This window comes from Typha angustifolia, chromosome 13, assembly GCF_048772165.1.
Source record: "Typha angustifolia cultivar Huaian chromosome 13, ASM4877216v1, whole genome shotgun sequence".
In the NCBI taxonomy this organism is placed as follows: Eukaryota; Viridiplantae; Streptophyta; class Magnoliopsida; order Poales; family Typhaceae; genus Typha; species Typha angustifolia.
The window spans coordinates 4,778,796-4,796,285 of NC_133251.1; the positions used below are offsets into that span (position 1 = coordinate 4,778,796).

At 35.4% G+C, this 17,490-nt stretch overlaps 2 protein-coding genes and 1 long non-coding RNA gene across 8 annotated transcripts; all 3 read left to right on the forward strand.

Annotated features, from left to right (window-relative positions):
- The first annotated feature begins 253 nt into the window (after nucleotides 1-253).
- On the forward strand, nucleotides 254-1,950 carry LOC140774445 (uncharacterized). The gene is made up of 2 exons (XR_012106596.1): nucleotides 254-381; nucleotides 1,192-1,950. It is a non-coding gene; the product is annotated as an uncharacterized lncRNA (long non-coding RNA).
- A 953-nt stretch (nucleotides 1,951-2,903) lies between these two features.
- LOC140774444 (mitochondrial outer membrane protein porin 5-like) lies at nucleotides 2,904-7,758 on the forward strand. Its single transcript, XM_073117449.1, has 6 exons — nucleotides 2,904-3,071; nucleotides 3,194-3,261; nucleotides 6,537-6,647; nucleotides 6,737-6,823; nucleotides 6,903-7,111; nucleotides 7,192-7,758. The coding sequence occupies exons 1-6, from the start codon at nucleotides 3,026-3,028 to the stop codon at nucleotides 7,496-7,498; spliced, it is 828 nt and encodes a 275-aa protein (XP_072973550.1). The 5' UTR covers nucleotides 2,904-3,025; the 3' UTR covers nucleotides 7,499-7,758.
- Nucleotides 7,759-11,165: 3,407 nt separating this feature from the next.
- Nucleotides 11,166-17,014, forward strand: LOC140774582 (protein NPGR1). Of its 6 annotated transcripts, none has more exons than XM_073117630.1 (6): nucleotides 11,166-11,747; nucleotides 12,134-12,539; nucleotides 12,635-12,893; nucleotides 14,382-15,592; nucleotides 15,687-15,834; nucleotides 16,307-17,014. In XM_073117630.1, the coding sequence occupies exons 2-6, from the start codon at nucleotides 12,348-12,350 to the stop codon at nucleotides 16,615-16,617; spliced, it is 2,121 nt and encodes a 706-aa protein (XP_072973731.1). In that variant the 5' UTR covers nucleotides 11,166-11,747; nucleotides 12,134-12,347; the 3' UTR covers nucleotides 16,618-17,014. The 6 variants fall into 6 exon arrangements, with proteins under 6 accessions (XP_072973731.1, XP_072973732.1, XP_072973728.1 ...); XM_073117631.1 differs by having other exon boundaries at nucleotides 11,166-11,694; XM_073117627.1 differs by having other exon boundaries at nucleotides 11,166-11,690.
- Nucleotides 17,015-17,490: the final 476 nt, after the last annotated feature.

The window sequence follows — 17,490 nt, forward strand, 5'->3', positions numbered from 1 at the left end:
GATATTTATATCTTATAATTTTAAATTAATAGAATATTATATACTCTGTAAATTATTGGCAGGTTAAATTTAGCTCAGAATTGATGATTAAATTCAAAATGCTAGGATCAAATATAAATACATTTATTTTTATCAATAGAAAAATATAATTGATAAATTTCCCAAAAAATATTATGTGATTCAATTCCTAACGCACGTGCCACACATATGTACACGTGCGTTGAGGTTGGAAGAAATTAACATGAGCATTATCTTATGACAGAACCCTAACGAGTTCCTCCTTGTGCTTACGAAGGAGAGGGAATAGGAAGCGACGTCTCGAAGAGTGAGCCACAATTCTCATGGCAAATGCCTCCATTCGAGATCCAAGTAGCAGTCGAGGTACTAATCTCTAACTCTTCGTCTCTCTCTTTTATCTATAATCGCATATGGACTTTCAATCAATTCTCTAAGTAATAAAAGTTGTAGCCTTGTCTCAGATTTATATTCTCATGAAGTTTTTGGTAGTTTGATTGACAATTAGGTATGCTATTAAAATGTCTCATTGTTGAGATATTAGAAAAATATGCCCACGGATAGAGAGAGACTTCAATTTGTTGCTTCAAGTGAGGTCAATTTTTTCCTTTTCTGATGAATGTTGAATTAATTTTAGGTTAGTGATATGATCACTTACCAATAACACTTTTGAGTCCCTGATGATGAATTGCTATCTATCAATTTGAAGGATGCCAAAGTTTCTAACAACCAAATGATTGTTGATGCCTCTTTTATTATCTTAGAATTTTCTCTTTTATTATATATGGTCAAACATTTTGTTGAAACTAATCATGGATATATTAGAATGATTGTTTACTGATTATTATAGAGAAGAAAATAACTATTTATTTAATACAATATACTAGCCTAGATGTAAGTTCATGTTCTATGACAATGGTAAGTTCATGTCACATGTAATGATATCAAATCTCCAGATAACAATTCAAACCCTACCATGTAATATTATGAACTTTTAGTGTTTAGCACAATTTTTTTTCCTGACTGGCATATGGATTTGAAGGCATGTCTGTCATATAAAGCTTCATTACATGTGTAGCAGAACACCAGCATGTAAAGTTTCAAATCGATTACCTTATTGGCTGGGCTATATAACATGTAACATTGATTACCTTTTATTGATTCTCTTATCTGTAGTTCCAGGGGAGAAAGTAGAGATGAAAAACCTGAAATGGAGAGAAAATTCTTCAGCAATCATTATCTAGAAATTAATAACACATATGGTCAGTTTCAGAAGCATAATATGTAGCTACAAGATGTTCCAGCTGAGAAATCTCTTGCTACTCAAGAGGTGGAGATTGATCTTGCAAAAGGAGGTACTAATATAAACGATAATGGACTTAGATTTTACTTTCAGGTTTCACTTCTTGTTCAATGCATGAGTTATTATTTTTACCTGTGATTATTTTGTTGAGACTAAATCATGATTGAATTGTCCAAACATGAGCAACTATACCAAGTGCTGCAAGAAGGGATGAAAGGGATGCCTACTATTCTCGTGGATGAGATAGACCTGAGAGACTGTAAAAAAAGAAGATGAAAGGAATGGTAGGTGAAATGAAGGGTTTGTTCAAAGAAGTAGAGTTCGTTCGGAGCATTTGGGTAGTAGAGGCATGAGAGGAAGGGATCGGTTTGCTAACCGGTACAGTGGAAGAAGATCAACTTGGATAATTTACATTGGTCTATATGGCCAATTGTTCACTAGGTGGATTTCCTATCACCCTTTGTGTCGGGTGTGCTTTACGAGTAGGGCTAAATAGCATAAAGGCCCATACTCTAGCCAGTCTTGCTAAACAAAGAATGTATTAGTGAAGAATGGGCTGATTCACCTTTCGGTCTGAACTGTAGCTTTGACTTGGAATGAATGAAAGTTATTATCTGGTATCAAAAATAAAATGGTGGTGTTCAGGTAAAGAAATGAAAGCATGATATATTTAATGAAGCCAATACGAGTCCAACTCTCAAGAATGAAGATGATCATATTGTAAAAATTGGATCCCTTTTGGCATTGTAAAAGCTAATTATTGAAGAGATTTTATTAGTGTTCTTACTGTTGGATTGATGGCTGGAAGTTTTACTTGGCCTTTGATCTCCCTCATTGAACCCTGCAGCCCTCACCAGCCTTTGATCTTCTCTCTCTGCCTTTTAAAAAGCCAAATTGTTTCACTTGTTCAAGCATTAATAAAAAAAGAAATGATGTTGGAGTGTGTGATTGCTTGTACATACCATATGTGCAAAATGTAGAAATTATTTTTATTATGTGAATCTCTTAATGAACTTTTAAATATGTTGTGAGAGAAAGACTACTCTTAGAGAGGGATATTTGTCCTCAGGGGTAGGTAATATTTTAAATTTAAAGAAATTGATCCAAAAACTCTACCTTTATCATCTACTATCATCCATCGATGTTAATAATTTAATCCTTATATTCATTAGACTTAAAAAATTTAGGTATCGATTTATTTTCATCTTTAAATTAGAAAACATTTAATGGTATTAAGATCATTTTCATCTATAGTTACTTAAAATTCATCAACCATAATAAAATTAAATGCCCAATTTTATATTTTATATATATAGGATTTCTTAAATTCAACTCGCATGTCCCATTGCAAGGGCTACAAATACAATCCTTGTCTTTAAAATTATCTTATTCTTCTCTATGTCAAAATGTGACCAATAGCCTCTGCTTAATAGCTTCCTTCTAATCTTGATTACCAAACATAACCCTGTAATTAAATTCTAAGGTGGTCGCATCGCAGATCTAGCCGTCCACGGTGGCACATTACACCCTGATTCCAATCCAACGGTCGCAAATATTTTGTAGAAAAATTGGATTCTTCCCCCCTCCCCTGGAATCCTACCACCCCTTTCACGAGGCATTCGTTCCTCTCTCTCTCTCTCTCGTCCCTCGTTTCAAATCCCTAATTCCATCTCCTCTCTCTCTCGCTCTCGCGCTCTCTCTACAAGCATGAAGGGACCGGGGCTCTTCTCCGACATTGGGAAGAAGGCCAAAGGTAGGTTCGATTACCCTAGTCTTAGCTCGTTTCCCCCTCTTTTTTGTGATTTTTATCCTCTCTTCTTCTTCTTCTTCTTCTTTTTTCTGATTTTTTTCGTTTTGTTGTTGTTTGTGATCTAGATCTGCTCACAAAGGACTATAGCTATGACCAGAAATTAACCGTCTCGACCTCGAGTGCCTCCGGATTGGTAAGCCTGGATCTTTTGTTTACTTCTGCTGTGTTGTAGAGATTTTGATTGATGTACTTCTTGTAATTGAGTGGGATGGTTCTGTTTTTAGATCGACAGATGTTTGGGGTGGGGCGGGAGTGCGGTTGGATGAGTGATCAGATCTCATTTTACTGGGTTTTGGCTTTGATTATATAGTATGTATGGGTGCTTTCTTCAACTTGTGAAGCCCTCTGCAATACTGTCGCTATTGGTTCTATTTTTGGTTTGTAGCAACTTTATTGGAACATTTTTTTTTTTTTGTAGTCAACATTTTGTCCCAATCATGAAGTTTGGTTCAGCACGTTATGTTTTTGCAAATGAAATATACTTGAATTTGGTAATACATGCTCTTTCTTTGAAAGTATGTATGTTGCTGTTTGATCTTGAGCGTTGTGTTCCTATATGGCTGTTTATTCATTTACTTTCTATGGCAAAGTAACGGAGGTGCAGCTGGATTCAGCTTCACCAAGCTTCGGTCTGATCAAACTTGCTCTGAGGCTAGGTTCTATATTCAAGTTTGGTCATTCAATCCAAGTCAAATTGGTTTTGAAACACTTGCCTTAATCTTGATCTCAAGATTGAATATATGTATGTTTCTTCATTTTATTTTTCTTTAATGGGCTTAAGTACCAGTTCAAGTTTGAATTAAAGTAGCAATGAAGCTTGAACCATCGCTTTGATTTATTGAAGTGTGCAGAAAGTAGCCTTAAAATTTATGAAGGATTGAGAATGTGAAAATGTAGTTTAATTTTATCTTTCTCTCTTTCTTGATCATCATGTAGGGTTATTAGTCTGTGTGGTGAGTTGTGTGTGCATATGTGTATCAATGTGAAAATGTAGTTTAATTTTATCTTTCTCTCTTTCTTGATCATCATGTAGGGTTATTAGTCTGTGTGGTGAGTTGTGTGTGCATATGTGTATCAGTGTATGTTGTGAGCCTTTGAGCCGAGTCTCAAGGTTTTGTCATGGTTTGCTTTAGATAAATTTCAATCATATTAGTGCAAACTAAAGCTTTAGTGTGTTTAATTCTAACTGAGCTTGATGTAGCTTACTATGGAATTGAGCTCAAACAAAGCTTAATTTGGATTGTTTTGATAGCCTGATGTACAATCTTCTTTCCTATATTTCTTGTTTTCTGACCTTGGTGGAGGTTGTTGACTGTCTTTCCGTGCACTTTGTGATACGCCCTGAACTCATTTCCATCCGAAAGATAACCATGATAATAAGTCCCGCCAAAACTTGTCAAAGTTTTAATTGTTGTCTTTGTTCTATGTAATTTGATATGCTAGCAATGACGATATTTACAAATGAGGGTGACTAAGGGTGAAAGAAGTTTTACGGTTGTGTACTTCTACAAACAAAAAAAAAACCAAGCTAATAGGAATGGTAACTTTGCCTTTTTGTAAAAATTTAAAAGTAACATCTGTCACCCAGTTGCAGTTATGTCAGTATGCAAGGGGGTTAAGTGTTATAACTGAAAGTTTAATGAGACACTGATTCTGCCATAACCTCTGGAATTGTACATTCCCTTGATTCTTTCGTGAAATATGAAATCCAATAAGAAATATGTATCCAATACATTTCCATAATTTTTTCTATTCTTTAGTTTTGTATTAGATGTTTCAATGGAATCTAATGACAAATATTTGACTTATGTAATATTTTGCTACTGAAATCCATGTCATGCATTCCCCTCGACACCATGTTAGTATATCCTTCCAGAAACCGTAATGACAGTTGTACAATTGTCTAGATATACCATGTAAGTTAGTTAGTCCCTTTGGAGTTTCTTTTCCTGCTTAATTAAAACATTCCACCTTCCACATGTTGATTTGAAAATGTAATAGCATATCTGAAAACCACAATTCTTGTGAGTTGTATATTCATCATTTTTCTTGATAAACTTCTCATGGATATTCTGCCAGTATAAAACTTTTTTCTCTCATCTTTCTTTGGCCCTAAAATCTCATTCAACTTTTCTTTAGCTTTATTTGATTGTAAACACGTACCTAAATTATCTGAGTTTACAGAGTGTGATTATCTGTGCAAACTCGTTACTGATATTAGGATGTCTGTCTCCTAAATATGCATGGCAGTTATATTTGATTATTTATATTGCATGACATACTGATTTATAATTTCTTGCTAATGTCAAAACGATTAGGGTAGTGTAAAGTGGCAGTTATTTGATGCTTCATATTTGTATAAGTTTAGTAAATATAAGTAAATTGAATTAATTGGAGAAATTCGTCTTTTGGTGCAAAACGAGAAGTATTCAATTTAATGATTATGCAATTTGTGCTTATGGAATTACTATGGATATAGTGAAGTTAAACTCTGAACTTACTCTTTTGTTCAACTTAACCACTTGTGTGCACTATAAGATAATGACAATAGCATCACATTATTCATGCTTTTTATCTGGAGTCTTGCCTACTCGTTCCAATACATTTAACAAAGGACTGTTGTGCTAAAGGCACAAGGTCTGTCGACCTTGGCTCGGCATGGTACGTATCCTTGGCATATGTCATGGCGAGCTAGTGCGCTTTTGACACACCGAATAGGCTTGACATATCAAAAGAATAATCTTTAAATCATTCTAGGGCCTTAAAATAGGTTTTAGGGCTAATATAAAGTCCTTCAACTCTAAAAATTAGTGTACATATGTAATTAGATTCTAATCTCATTATTTTTCTCAAATTTTCTTGAATCTTCTAAGTTGGGGCTAATAACTTTTGGAAAATAAAAATTTTCCTTTGATTTCTAAAATTTGAAGTGTAACCTATATAAATCAAGCACCACAGTGAAAAGAGGTATCAGAAGAGATTGAAAAAGATCTCAAATTAGATTTGTTTAAAGTGATATATGACTAGGTTCTAGCAACACGCATCAGCATGGGTAGCCAATTTGGCCATGAGAGAGTATCGAGATGCTATCTCCATATGGGTGCTGAATTATTGGCACAATACTTATTGACCAGTGCCAACCATGCTAATAGGCACGACAATTCATACATTTAACCAGATATTAGGGATTGACTGAGTGCCAATTTTTTGGAAATAGCCCATGAGTATCACTAATAAAGAAAAAGGTGCAATATTTACCTTATTAGCTGAGGCTCTACATTTGGTTTTAGTAGATATACTTGTTTAGGAGTTTTTTTGCTACAATTTTTAAGCTAGCAGATTCAGCATGTTTTCATCACATGGATATCAAAGGGGAAGTGACAAGAATATATGCTTGATTTATTTCAGGGCCTCACTTCTGCTGCCTTGAAGAAAGGGGGACTTTATTCTCTTGACATTTGTTCACAATACAAGTACAAGAACACCCTTGTTGATGTCAAAGTTGATACGGATTCAAATGTATGTTTTTTGATCGTTGGTTCTGTCCTACTTCTTTTGAAGTAGGCTTCTAGATAGTCTTAACAGGTTATTGTGTTACGATATGTCAGATCTCCACTACTCTCACCATAACAGAGATTCTGCCATCTACGAAAACTATTGCTTCTCTCAAGCTGCCTGATTACAACTCTGGAAAGGTATCAACACTTTTGTGTCTCAATTTGTAATCATGAAACTTCTGATCGTGAGATATATAAACATGTTTCCTTTTGCCAGATAGAGGTGCAATATTTTCATGACCATGGAAGTTTTGCCTCACTAGTGGGCCTGAAGCCATCCCCTGTTGTTGATCTTTCTGCGACTCTCGGTGCCCATGGCATTGTTTTTGGTGCAGAAGCAGGTTTTGACACAGCCTTGGGAAGTTTTACTAAGTATAGTGCTGGAATTGGGCTGACCAATCCAGATTATAATGCTTCTATCATTCTGTAAGTTGTCTGTTATCCTATACTTAGCAGGAAAAAAAGAAACCTTAAGAGAGTCTTACCTATATAATGATTTCCAATAGGGCGGATAAAGGAGACACTCTCAGAGCCTCATATGTGTATCATTTTGATGAGAAGCAGAAGACGTCTGCAGTGGCAGAGATAATTAGAAAGTTCTCAACTAAGGAGAACACCTTTACAGTTGGTGGTTTATACGCAGTTGATCCGCAAACAACTGTGAAGACGAGGCTTAATGACTCTGGGAAGCTTGCAGCTCTTCTTCAACATGAGATTAAGCCCAAATCTATTCTCACCATCTCTGGTGAATTTGACACCAAGGCCTTGGATAGGTCTCCGAAGTTTGGTTTGGCCCTTGCTCTCAAGCCTTGACCACACACCAATAGAGGTTGAACTTGAATATTTCAGTTTGGTTGAGAAGTTAATCGGCAATAAAGTTGTTCCATATACAAATATCTGTTGATTTTTTTAAAAAAAATACTGTGGAAGACTGCTCGATTTTGGTGGAAATTTTGGCCATTTTACTGTCTGCTGGAATTTTTTGAAGATTCTGACATCTCATAGATATGTAATTCCATTTTTCATTAAGATGCTTGCTTGTTGACTGTTAGTAGCAGTCACAGTAGACTCTATCTTGCAGAGTTGGCATGTGGATTTTACTGACTTGACCTCTCCCAGCACTTCTATTTGTTGGTGATCAATGATCTTGATGATTGTTCTACTTACAGTGCAAGTTTATCTGCATGTACATGATAACTGGTCGATGATAAAAGGATGTAAGAGCTTATCCAAGTACATCTTAACCTAAGTATTCTTGTGCCACTTGGTCCTTGATTTCAACTTCTTATCTAGATGTTGCTGAGGGTTATATCCTACAGAATGTTTTACATCAACACTTCTTTAATCAAATGATACTGAAGACTTCAATTTGATGTAGTTAATAGAAGTACTTGATCATCCATTAGTCATATATTCACTTCCATAAACATCTATCTGCTGCAGTTGGCAATGAACCAAAGTAGCAAACTGATCCCTATTTATATTTGCAATTTGTTATATAGTCTGAGAAGTGACATGTTTTGTGCATATCTGAAGTTGTGCAAACCACAAGAAGTTTGTGTGTTCTATGTACACTTGTTGAATGCAAAAGCAAATATCCTGAATACTCTGATATTGTGTAGTTCAACTTGTGGAAATAGTGTGCAAATTGTGGAGGTATATATGTTTGTCAATTGTGCTTGCCAAAGGTGTGAAAATGTCCTTTAAAAAATGTGCAAATTACTCTGTTAAATTTGGTTGTGTAATCTATCTAAAGATAAATTGTAAATATCAAATGCACTATTCATGTGTGTAAATTTACTTGCTTCATTTTTCTCAAGTCAGTCTGAAAGTGTAGTAGTGCAATCAGAAGAAGAGATGTTGTGAATGCCTTCATTGAGTTAGCTCAGCTAAATAGATAGCTTTGCAGAGTCTGCTATGACATACAAGTATATGAAGGGAGTTTTGAAATATTTAATTGCTACTGTGGAGCTCTATGTAATGTTATTACTGATACTCTGGTTTACCATTATATATATACACACACACACACACATACACATATTAGATAAAATATAATTCGAATTTGTGCAAATTGTGGTCTGAAATTGCATAAAGCTTGTTGTGGAAATTTGCATACCTATTTGAAATATATGGTCCTTTCTTTTGGTGAGTTGATGACCAAACTGGAGCTCTATAAAGAAAACTATTTATTATTTTGATCTACTCATCAAAGTTATTATCAACATAGATCTGTTTTGACCGGCTCTTATGTTACAACTCGCCAAAAATAAAGATACTGAATAGCTAAGTGGTTCACGTACAGAGTATTTAGCTGAACAATATAAAGTACTTTTCTATTTTAGTAAAACGTTAAATTGTTTAGCGTTTTCTTTTTTAATTTAAAAGTGAAATAGCTAAATAATTCATCAATTCTCTAGGCCAATAATAATAATGTGGAGGTTAGGCTGGTGAAAAGAGAACTTGGTAGATAAAATGGTAAGAATATATGGCAGATTTATTTATTTTTTTAAGAACTTTTCTAGATTTTTTTTAATCATTCACGAGCTTGAATGGTAGACATAGATCGGATAAATGATATCTCTCTCTATATATTAAGTTTTAGCTAACGTAGTAAATTGCATAGTCTAGATTTTAAATTATGCACATTATTAAACAATTGCTTCGAACTAAAAAATATATGACAGATTTTTTTTGATTTTTTTAGTCATACATGAGCTTGAATGGTAGATATAGATTGGATAAATAATCAACTCTCTTCATATATTAAATTTTAATTAATATAGTAAATTACATAGTCTAAGTTTTAAGTTATATAAGTTATCGAACAATTGCTCTGAACTATAATGTCATCGAGACCTGTTTTAAGTTGTCACACTGTCAAGCTCCTTTATTTAGGATTGGAGTCGATCTTATAACCTTTCGCACGGTATTAATTAAAGTTTTTTTTTTCCTCTTTACACTAATAAAGGCTGTGCTATTTTGAAACCAATGAAGGGCTGCCAGTACTCTTACCGTAAGGAAGTCCTGAGCAGAATATAAAGGAGGATGTGGCTTTGGATCTCCCACTGGAGTGTCTGACATTCACTCACATCATCCTCGTGGATTGGACCCACCAAAGTTTGAATTACACATGCCACCAACTCACTATCGATATTTAGTTAGATAATAATAAGTTTAAACTTTGATTGCCAAAGCTTATTTACTTTTTGAATTTTAGATTTGATTTATCTATAATCTGTTTCTTTGTAGTTTGTAGTATAGACTGAACAACACAGTCTACCCTTCTTCTCCTTTGATAATTAGGTTTAGATAATTGGATCAGTCTGAGCCAACTTCAGTGTATTTAGCTTAATTCATTCTCGTATAGATTTTAAACTTCCAATCTCTTAACTTGAACTAATATATCATCTCACAAAAATAAGAAGGTGTTTCAATCTATTCATCAAACTTATTACAAATGGTGTATAGTGAAACCCGAAGAACAAGAAGATTCTATCTTTCTACGAAGTATACTTTTTATATATAAATCGTTCAGTTTATACGAACACAGAATTGTGATAACTGTTTAGTAATAAAATATGTTCCATCAAATTTATTACAAAATGTACAATTCAGCGGCAAAATCCGATGAACAATTTTAGCGGTTCTTATATAGTGTGTCTTCATATGTAAACCATTAAACTGTTCGGCTTATACGAACATAAAAATCGTCACAACTGTTTAACAATAAAACATGTCCCGTTACAAAAGATACATATCAACAATAAAACCCGATGAACAATTTTAGTGATTCCTACGTAGTGTATTTACTCTATCCGTTAAATATTGAGTACTCTTCATATATAAACCATTATAATGTTCAGCTGATACGAACACATAAATCATCATAACTATTTAGCAACAAAACATGTCCAATCAAATTTATTAACAAAGGTATATATCATCGACAAAACTCGATGAATAATTTTAGCGGTTCCTAAGTAGTGTACTTATTATATCCGTTAAACATTGAGTATTTTTTATATGTAAATCGTTAAACTGTTGGATTTATATAAACACCCATTTGCTAATAGACTATTTTAAATAAGTAATATTTTATGCAGACCCATTTTAGTATTTAAAAAAAAAAATCCTAAAAATAAGGAGGGGAGTAATTTTAGTCAACTGTACACAGAATCACACACTCCGTGTAGTCACCCAACAACGTCAAATCTAGCATCTATTGCCATTTGAATTCGGAATCACGGGGGTTAGGTCCTTAATCTGATCCTTTACACCCCTCAAATGCAGGAACCTGCTACGCCTGCACACCACTTGGCAGTCCTACAGTTGGCTCACAGAATTCCTACCAACCGTATCAGATTCCTCCGATCCATGCTGCACGTGATCCGCTCCCCCTCTAGTACATTAGGCGCCAAAGGGCCTATAACTCCGGTCAAAAGCAAAACCGAAGCATCACATGCCACCAGTTTTTTAATTACTCCGGGAATCCAAAGTCGTAATAATCATACTACACAGGGATTAAAATGTAAAAAAGAAGAAGAAGAAGAAGAAGAAGAAGAAGAAAAAATTACTTCTTTGAAAGATGATACGGGGAGAGAGGAATTTATTATTGCATTTGAAGAACTACCCAGATGGCACTTTGCATGGACGATGATTCCTACTTGGAGTAGAGGAAATCTAGAGATCCCTCTCTGCTAAAGTGTTCTTTTTTTGGGGGTGGGGGCGAGGTCGGGTGGTCTCGGATGTTTTGGTGCTATGTGTTCCTCGTGTCATTATCTTGTCCTTTTTTTGCTCTCTTTGCTCCCGCATTGTCTGGGGAATTGCTTTGTTTGATTGCTTTCGAGTGTGTACGAAGTCATTGGCATTGGTGACCCTTCCAGCCTGGTTCGGTCTGGCGCTTGGGTGTACTCTGGTGCCGCTCAACTGTTTGATGTATTGCGTCTGTGGCCTTTCGTGATACGACCGCTCGCTCGTTTGTTGGAAATTTCCTGCAGGTTCTGTAAGTGGGTGCTTCGGGATATTCGATCTTTTCTGCTCTAGTTTTCGTCGAGTTGAGGTTTTTTTTTTAGCTACTCTTTTGCTGTAGATGGTTTTGATAAGAAATTGGTATTAGAAGGGGTTTGTATAGGTTCTTTTTCGTTTTATTGGCTGTTTGATGGTTATTGACAAGTGGAGTTCAATTATTGGTAAAAGGGGAAAGAACAGAGTGTTGCTACTGTGCTTGGTTTGTTCCTCGTGGATTTAATTTTAGGATGTTTTCCTATTCTGGATCTCGGGTTTTAGTGATCATTTTTGCTATCAAAATTTTAATCCTTTGGGACGAAGTCTTCATTTTCGAACTGTTGAGACTTTGTGGGCATATGATTGTTTGCATTCAGATGCTTTGCTCGTTAATTTCGATGTATCTATTTGCAGTTATTGAAGTCCACCTTTTCTGATCAGGTTGCTCTGAGTTGGTAATGGCTCCAGTCCTGTGATCAATTACAGGGATATTCAAACGGATTTCTGAAACTCTGGAAAAGGATAAGATAGAGCTGATGTTCTTTAGTATGTCTCAGCGGCAATGTCGGCAGATAAGTTTATCAAGGATGAGAGGGATCACTCCAGATGATCACTGAATGAGCTAATCTACGTTGTGGTAAATATCCTTGTAAGAATGTTGTGCACTTGCAGTGGAGAACAGTTCCAATTTGAAGAGATGCCCCCATCACCGGAATCACTTGCTACGAGGGATTTCTCTTTAAATGGCCTGTCTTCAAGAACAGGGGATTGGGATTCAAAATTTGATGATAGTCAAGTGGATGATGTTGAATCAGCTTTAAAGGAGACTCTTTCATTGAATTATGAGGTTATTTTCTTTTATTATCTTCTACCTTTGGGAATTCATTCTATTTCTATGTGCTTTTGCTAGCTTTGATTTGGTTGTGTATTATTTATTGGCAGGAGGCCCGGGCATTGCTAGGTCGACTGGAGTATCAGAGAGGAAATTTTGATGCAGCATTGCAAGTGTTTCAGGCTATTGATGTACGAGTATTGAGGCCTAGGATGATAAGAGCTATTGCTGAAAGATCTAGGTCTAGAAAGACTCGTTCAAAAGGAGAAAACTTGCCGATAAATGCTATGTCGATGCATTCAGTTAGCCTGCTTCTAGAAGCAATATTGCTAAAATCAAAGTCCTTGGAGGGACTTGGTCGAGCTAAAGGTAATTAAACATTGATTTTACATTAATAAGAATGATTCCACTTGCATTTTGCACTTTTGTTCTTTTAGACTTGGATATATGTGAGCAGTGAAATCATATTTTACTTGAATGCTGATTATGTGTTACCTTTCTGGGCTTCTTAATTCAGTGAAACTCATAACTCTAACCTTAGGTACTGCTCAGACCAGCAGAACAGCTCATTTAACAACCAAGATATTCAAATTTAGCAACTACCAGTGTCCAAGTTTTGCAACAATATGGAGATGAATGGAATCAATTGGAATTGATTTTTCAAGATAATCTAGATTTGTCAACAAGACACCTAAGAGGGAAATAACGAGGAGTGACTGGAGCAAAATGCGAGGTGTTACACTAGGGAGAAGACTAAAGAACGATTTGAACTGAATTAGTGAGAAATGGCACAATATTAATTTAATAAAAGACTTGACATTGCGTAGGGAACATGGAGAAGGATTCTTTTAGCCAACTAGAATACAACCTGTCAGAACTTAGAAAAATATTTTTGGTGATTTTGGTGGTTATACTGTTCTTAATACTGTCTTCTTCTGCTTCTCTGAGTTTTCCTGCATCTTTAATCTGTATCTTTTGATTTCCTAGGTATATAAGAATCACTAAAAATCAACAACCACTCATGTATCATTTCCACTGCAAGCTATCTATGCTTAATCCATCCTAGACCAATTCTTGTAGTTAATTTGTTGACATCACACATTCTGATTCTATTATTGATATAGTTGGCCCTGAATACTTTCTAATATCCCACACTTGATCTGTTACTAACTCCAGACTTTACAATTTCTTTGTTCATATGTTAGAACTTCTGTAATCTACAGAACCATCTCAAACCATTTAAACTATTTCATTCCAGTCAAGACCATTGATCTAACTGCAAAATTCTGTTTAACATAAAATTACTTGGTTGAATCTGCAAGATAGTAATTCAACTGCAGACTACACTATTCTACAGTCCTTCAATATAATATTCCATTTTGACATTTTTACTAATGGCATTAACCTTTATATCACCTAAATCTAACAACTCCTCAAGTTTTTAATATTCTACACCATCTTCCAGATAAAACCCCTGCCACATATATAAAATACATACATATATATTGAACAAATCTAACCCTATTGTATTATTGAGATTGTTCTATGACATCACTGGTACATAAACAAGAAAATGAGTTTTCGTAATCTTAACTGAGATCCAACAGCAATCTTATGTTCTAACTTTGTTATGTAATGACTTATATGCACTTATTTATGTTTTGGAACAAACAAACCCAACTAACAGCCTTTAGGAAGGTGAAAGTCAAGTTTTTACATACTCGATGCTTTACTATTCTTTTGTTTTTTTGCTTCCTTCCTGTGCAATTTAACACATTCTGAAGTGATGCTGCCACTTGAAGAGCTTGCTTACATACTTATCTTGGTACATCATTGACTGGTATTTCTACATGATAGATGCCGCGATGGAGTGTCAGACTATTGTAGATATTGTTGAATCTGCATGGCCTCTTGGTGTACCTGAGGGTATTGGAAATGAGTGTAAGCTGATGGAGATGTTCCATAAAGCTCTAGAATTGCTTCCAAGGATTTGGATGCAGGCTGGTTTTCTTGAGGAGGCTATTGCTGCATATCGCAGAGCTCTTGTAAAACCATGGAACTTAGATTCTAAAAGATGTGCCACCTTACAGAAGGACTTAGCAGTGAATTTATTGTATAGTGGCATTGAAGTTGCTCTGCCTCCTCAATATCGGCAACTGGGCTTCTCTATTCCTGCAAGTAACATAGAGGAAGCAATTCTACTATTTCTTATTCTCATGAGAAAGGTAGCACTTGAGGAGATAAATTGGGATCCTGATATTATGAACCATCTAATGTTTGCACTCTCATTATCTGGTCAAGGTAAAGTCTTGGCAAGTCATGTTGAACAGATTTTGCCAGGTATCTATAGCAGAGTTGAGAGATGGTATATTCTGTCACTTTGTTATAGTGCTGCAGGTATGGATGATGATGCAATTAACATTTTGCGGAAAGCTGTGGGTCAATCAGAGCAGAAGCACAAACCCCATCTTCCATCACTCTTGTTGGGAGCCAAGTTATGTTGCCGAAATCCAAGGAATGCATTTGAAGGGACAAAATTTGCATTGAAAGTAATAGAATCTGTTGATAATAAAGAAAATCATGTTGTTGGTATAGCCAGCCACTTGCTTGGTGTCTGTTATGGATATTGTGCCAGATCTTGCATCTCTGATTTGGAAAGGCAAAGATTACAAAATGATGCGTTGAGGTCGCTGCAATATGCTGCTACAATTGAAAAATATAATCCTGAGGTGATATATAGCCTTGGGAGGGAGAATGCAATTCAAAGAAATCTTATTGCAGCTGTAGAGAATGTAACCACTTATCTGGGCATGGTAGCTGGAAGTTCAGTAAATGCATGGAAGCTATTAGCTCTTGTTGTATCTGCCGAGCAGAACTTTAAAGAGGCTGAATCAATAGTGGATCTTGCAATGGATGAGACTGCAAATGCAGAACAGTTGGACTTTCTACGGTTAAAAGCACAACTTATTTTTTCTCAGGGACAATCCAAGAGTGCGATAGATACCTACAGAATTTTGCTTGCCATGGTTCACGCTCAGAAGGAACTTCACACATGGACTCCTCATGAGGTGTGGTTGCCCTTCTTGTAGTTATAATGACAAAATGAGTTAATGTTTCTGTGCTTCTTGATCTCTGTAGCTTGAACATAGTTGTTTATAGCAGGTTAAAGAAGGCAGAAATCTAGAGATGGAAGTATGGTTGGAGTTGGCAACTATTTACATGAAGCATAGATCATGGGCTGATTCAAATATCTGCTTGGAGAAGGCCAAGTCTATTAATTTTTTCTCGCAAAAGAGTTGGCATGTGACAGGTAAATATCTATGGAGAGTTTGACATTGATGAAGCTTTTTAGATTACACTATTTTGGAGAAATATTATTGATTGATGAACTCTTTTTATTTCTCTTTTTAATTTATCTCCTTTCTCCATTTGTATGCAAACATTTGTTCTTGATGATAGCATGTAGGATGAGTTATTATATGAGACATTGAGATTAATATTTGGTGTTAGAGGAGAAATTTTCAATATGTAATGCTGGTGCAACTATAAAAATCGTGTAAAACTGCATCATGAACCTCTATCAAGGTATTAAGCGGAATTAGAATGATACACTGTGTTCATTCAATGATTAAGTCTCATCATAAAGATCCTAATAGCAGGTTGTTGAAGATTAGAGTGGTCTCGATACTCTTTTCTACTATTAATTTTGCGAATTAGCGCATCTCCTCTTGCTTAATATTATATAATTCTTGAAAACCCTCTTACATAACTGATATCTGCAGGTTTGATATTGGAAGCTCAATCATTGCATCAAGAGGCACTAATAGCCTTCTCATTCTCATTGTCAATCGAACCTGACTATGTGCCAAGCATGGTTTCCATGGCAGCAGTTCTAAGAATTCTAGGTGGAAAATCATTGTCCATTGCTAGAAGTTTATTGATGAATGCCCTCCGATTGGAGCCCACAAATCATGATGCTTGGTTAAATCTTGGAATCATCTCAAAAATGGAAGGATCAATTCGTCAAGCTGCAGATTGTTTTCAGGCAGCTCATGAGCTCAGGCAGTCATCCCCTTTGCAGAACATTGTTTGAGAATTTTGCAATCATGTAAGAAAGCGTGAAAGCTGCCGACTGTTTTGCTCATAAATAGGCAAGATAGCAAAGTATTTGAAGGTAAGATATACAGTTGCATCTTTTGGGTGGCTACTAAGTATCTTGTTCAGAGTTGGATGTACATACTTTGGTCAAGAACTACAAAATTATTCTTCTAGATTTTATACCCTAGCACATATTATTGTAATGCCTCACTATGGGGTGATCTCTCATCTAATGAGTTGTACTTCCACTTCACCTTCTTAGGTACATAAATGTAGATGGTATCAGATCTTCGCTTATCTTATAACTAATTCATATGATTTGTTTTAAACCTCTGCTGGAATGCACTCTTAAATTGTCACTGATATCATATGCTTGATTAAGACGAGAAAAGATTCACTGTATTACCTTACTACGATCAAGCATTCATATGATTTGTTTGAGTCTCTTCTGGAATGCATTCCTAAATTACTAGTGATTTCTTATGTTTGACTGGGAGAAGAACAAATTCAATGTATTTCTCACTATCAAGCCTCTTGTATTTGCCATTCTTTATATATAGGACTGATTGCAACGAGTTTAAATTATGCACATATATTAAATATCAATTATAATGCTTGTAGAAGGAATCAGACCCATGACTCAGTGAGACAACCATGGGAGCTAAATTAACCAAGTAATATTAGCTTTTCAATGGAGAAATATTCCGGCCAGTCACGCATGCCAAATCCCAAAGTCTGGATATGTTTGGAATTAGGTTTATAATATTAGAGGCATGAATGGACGAGTAATTTGATACAATAATAAAACAACACTCACCTCCCCATTTATTTGCTTACCATGGAAAATGGCAACCACCTTTCCTTTTAG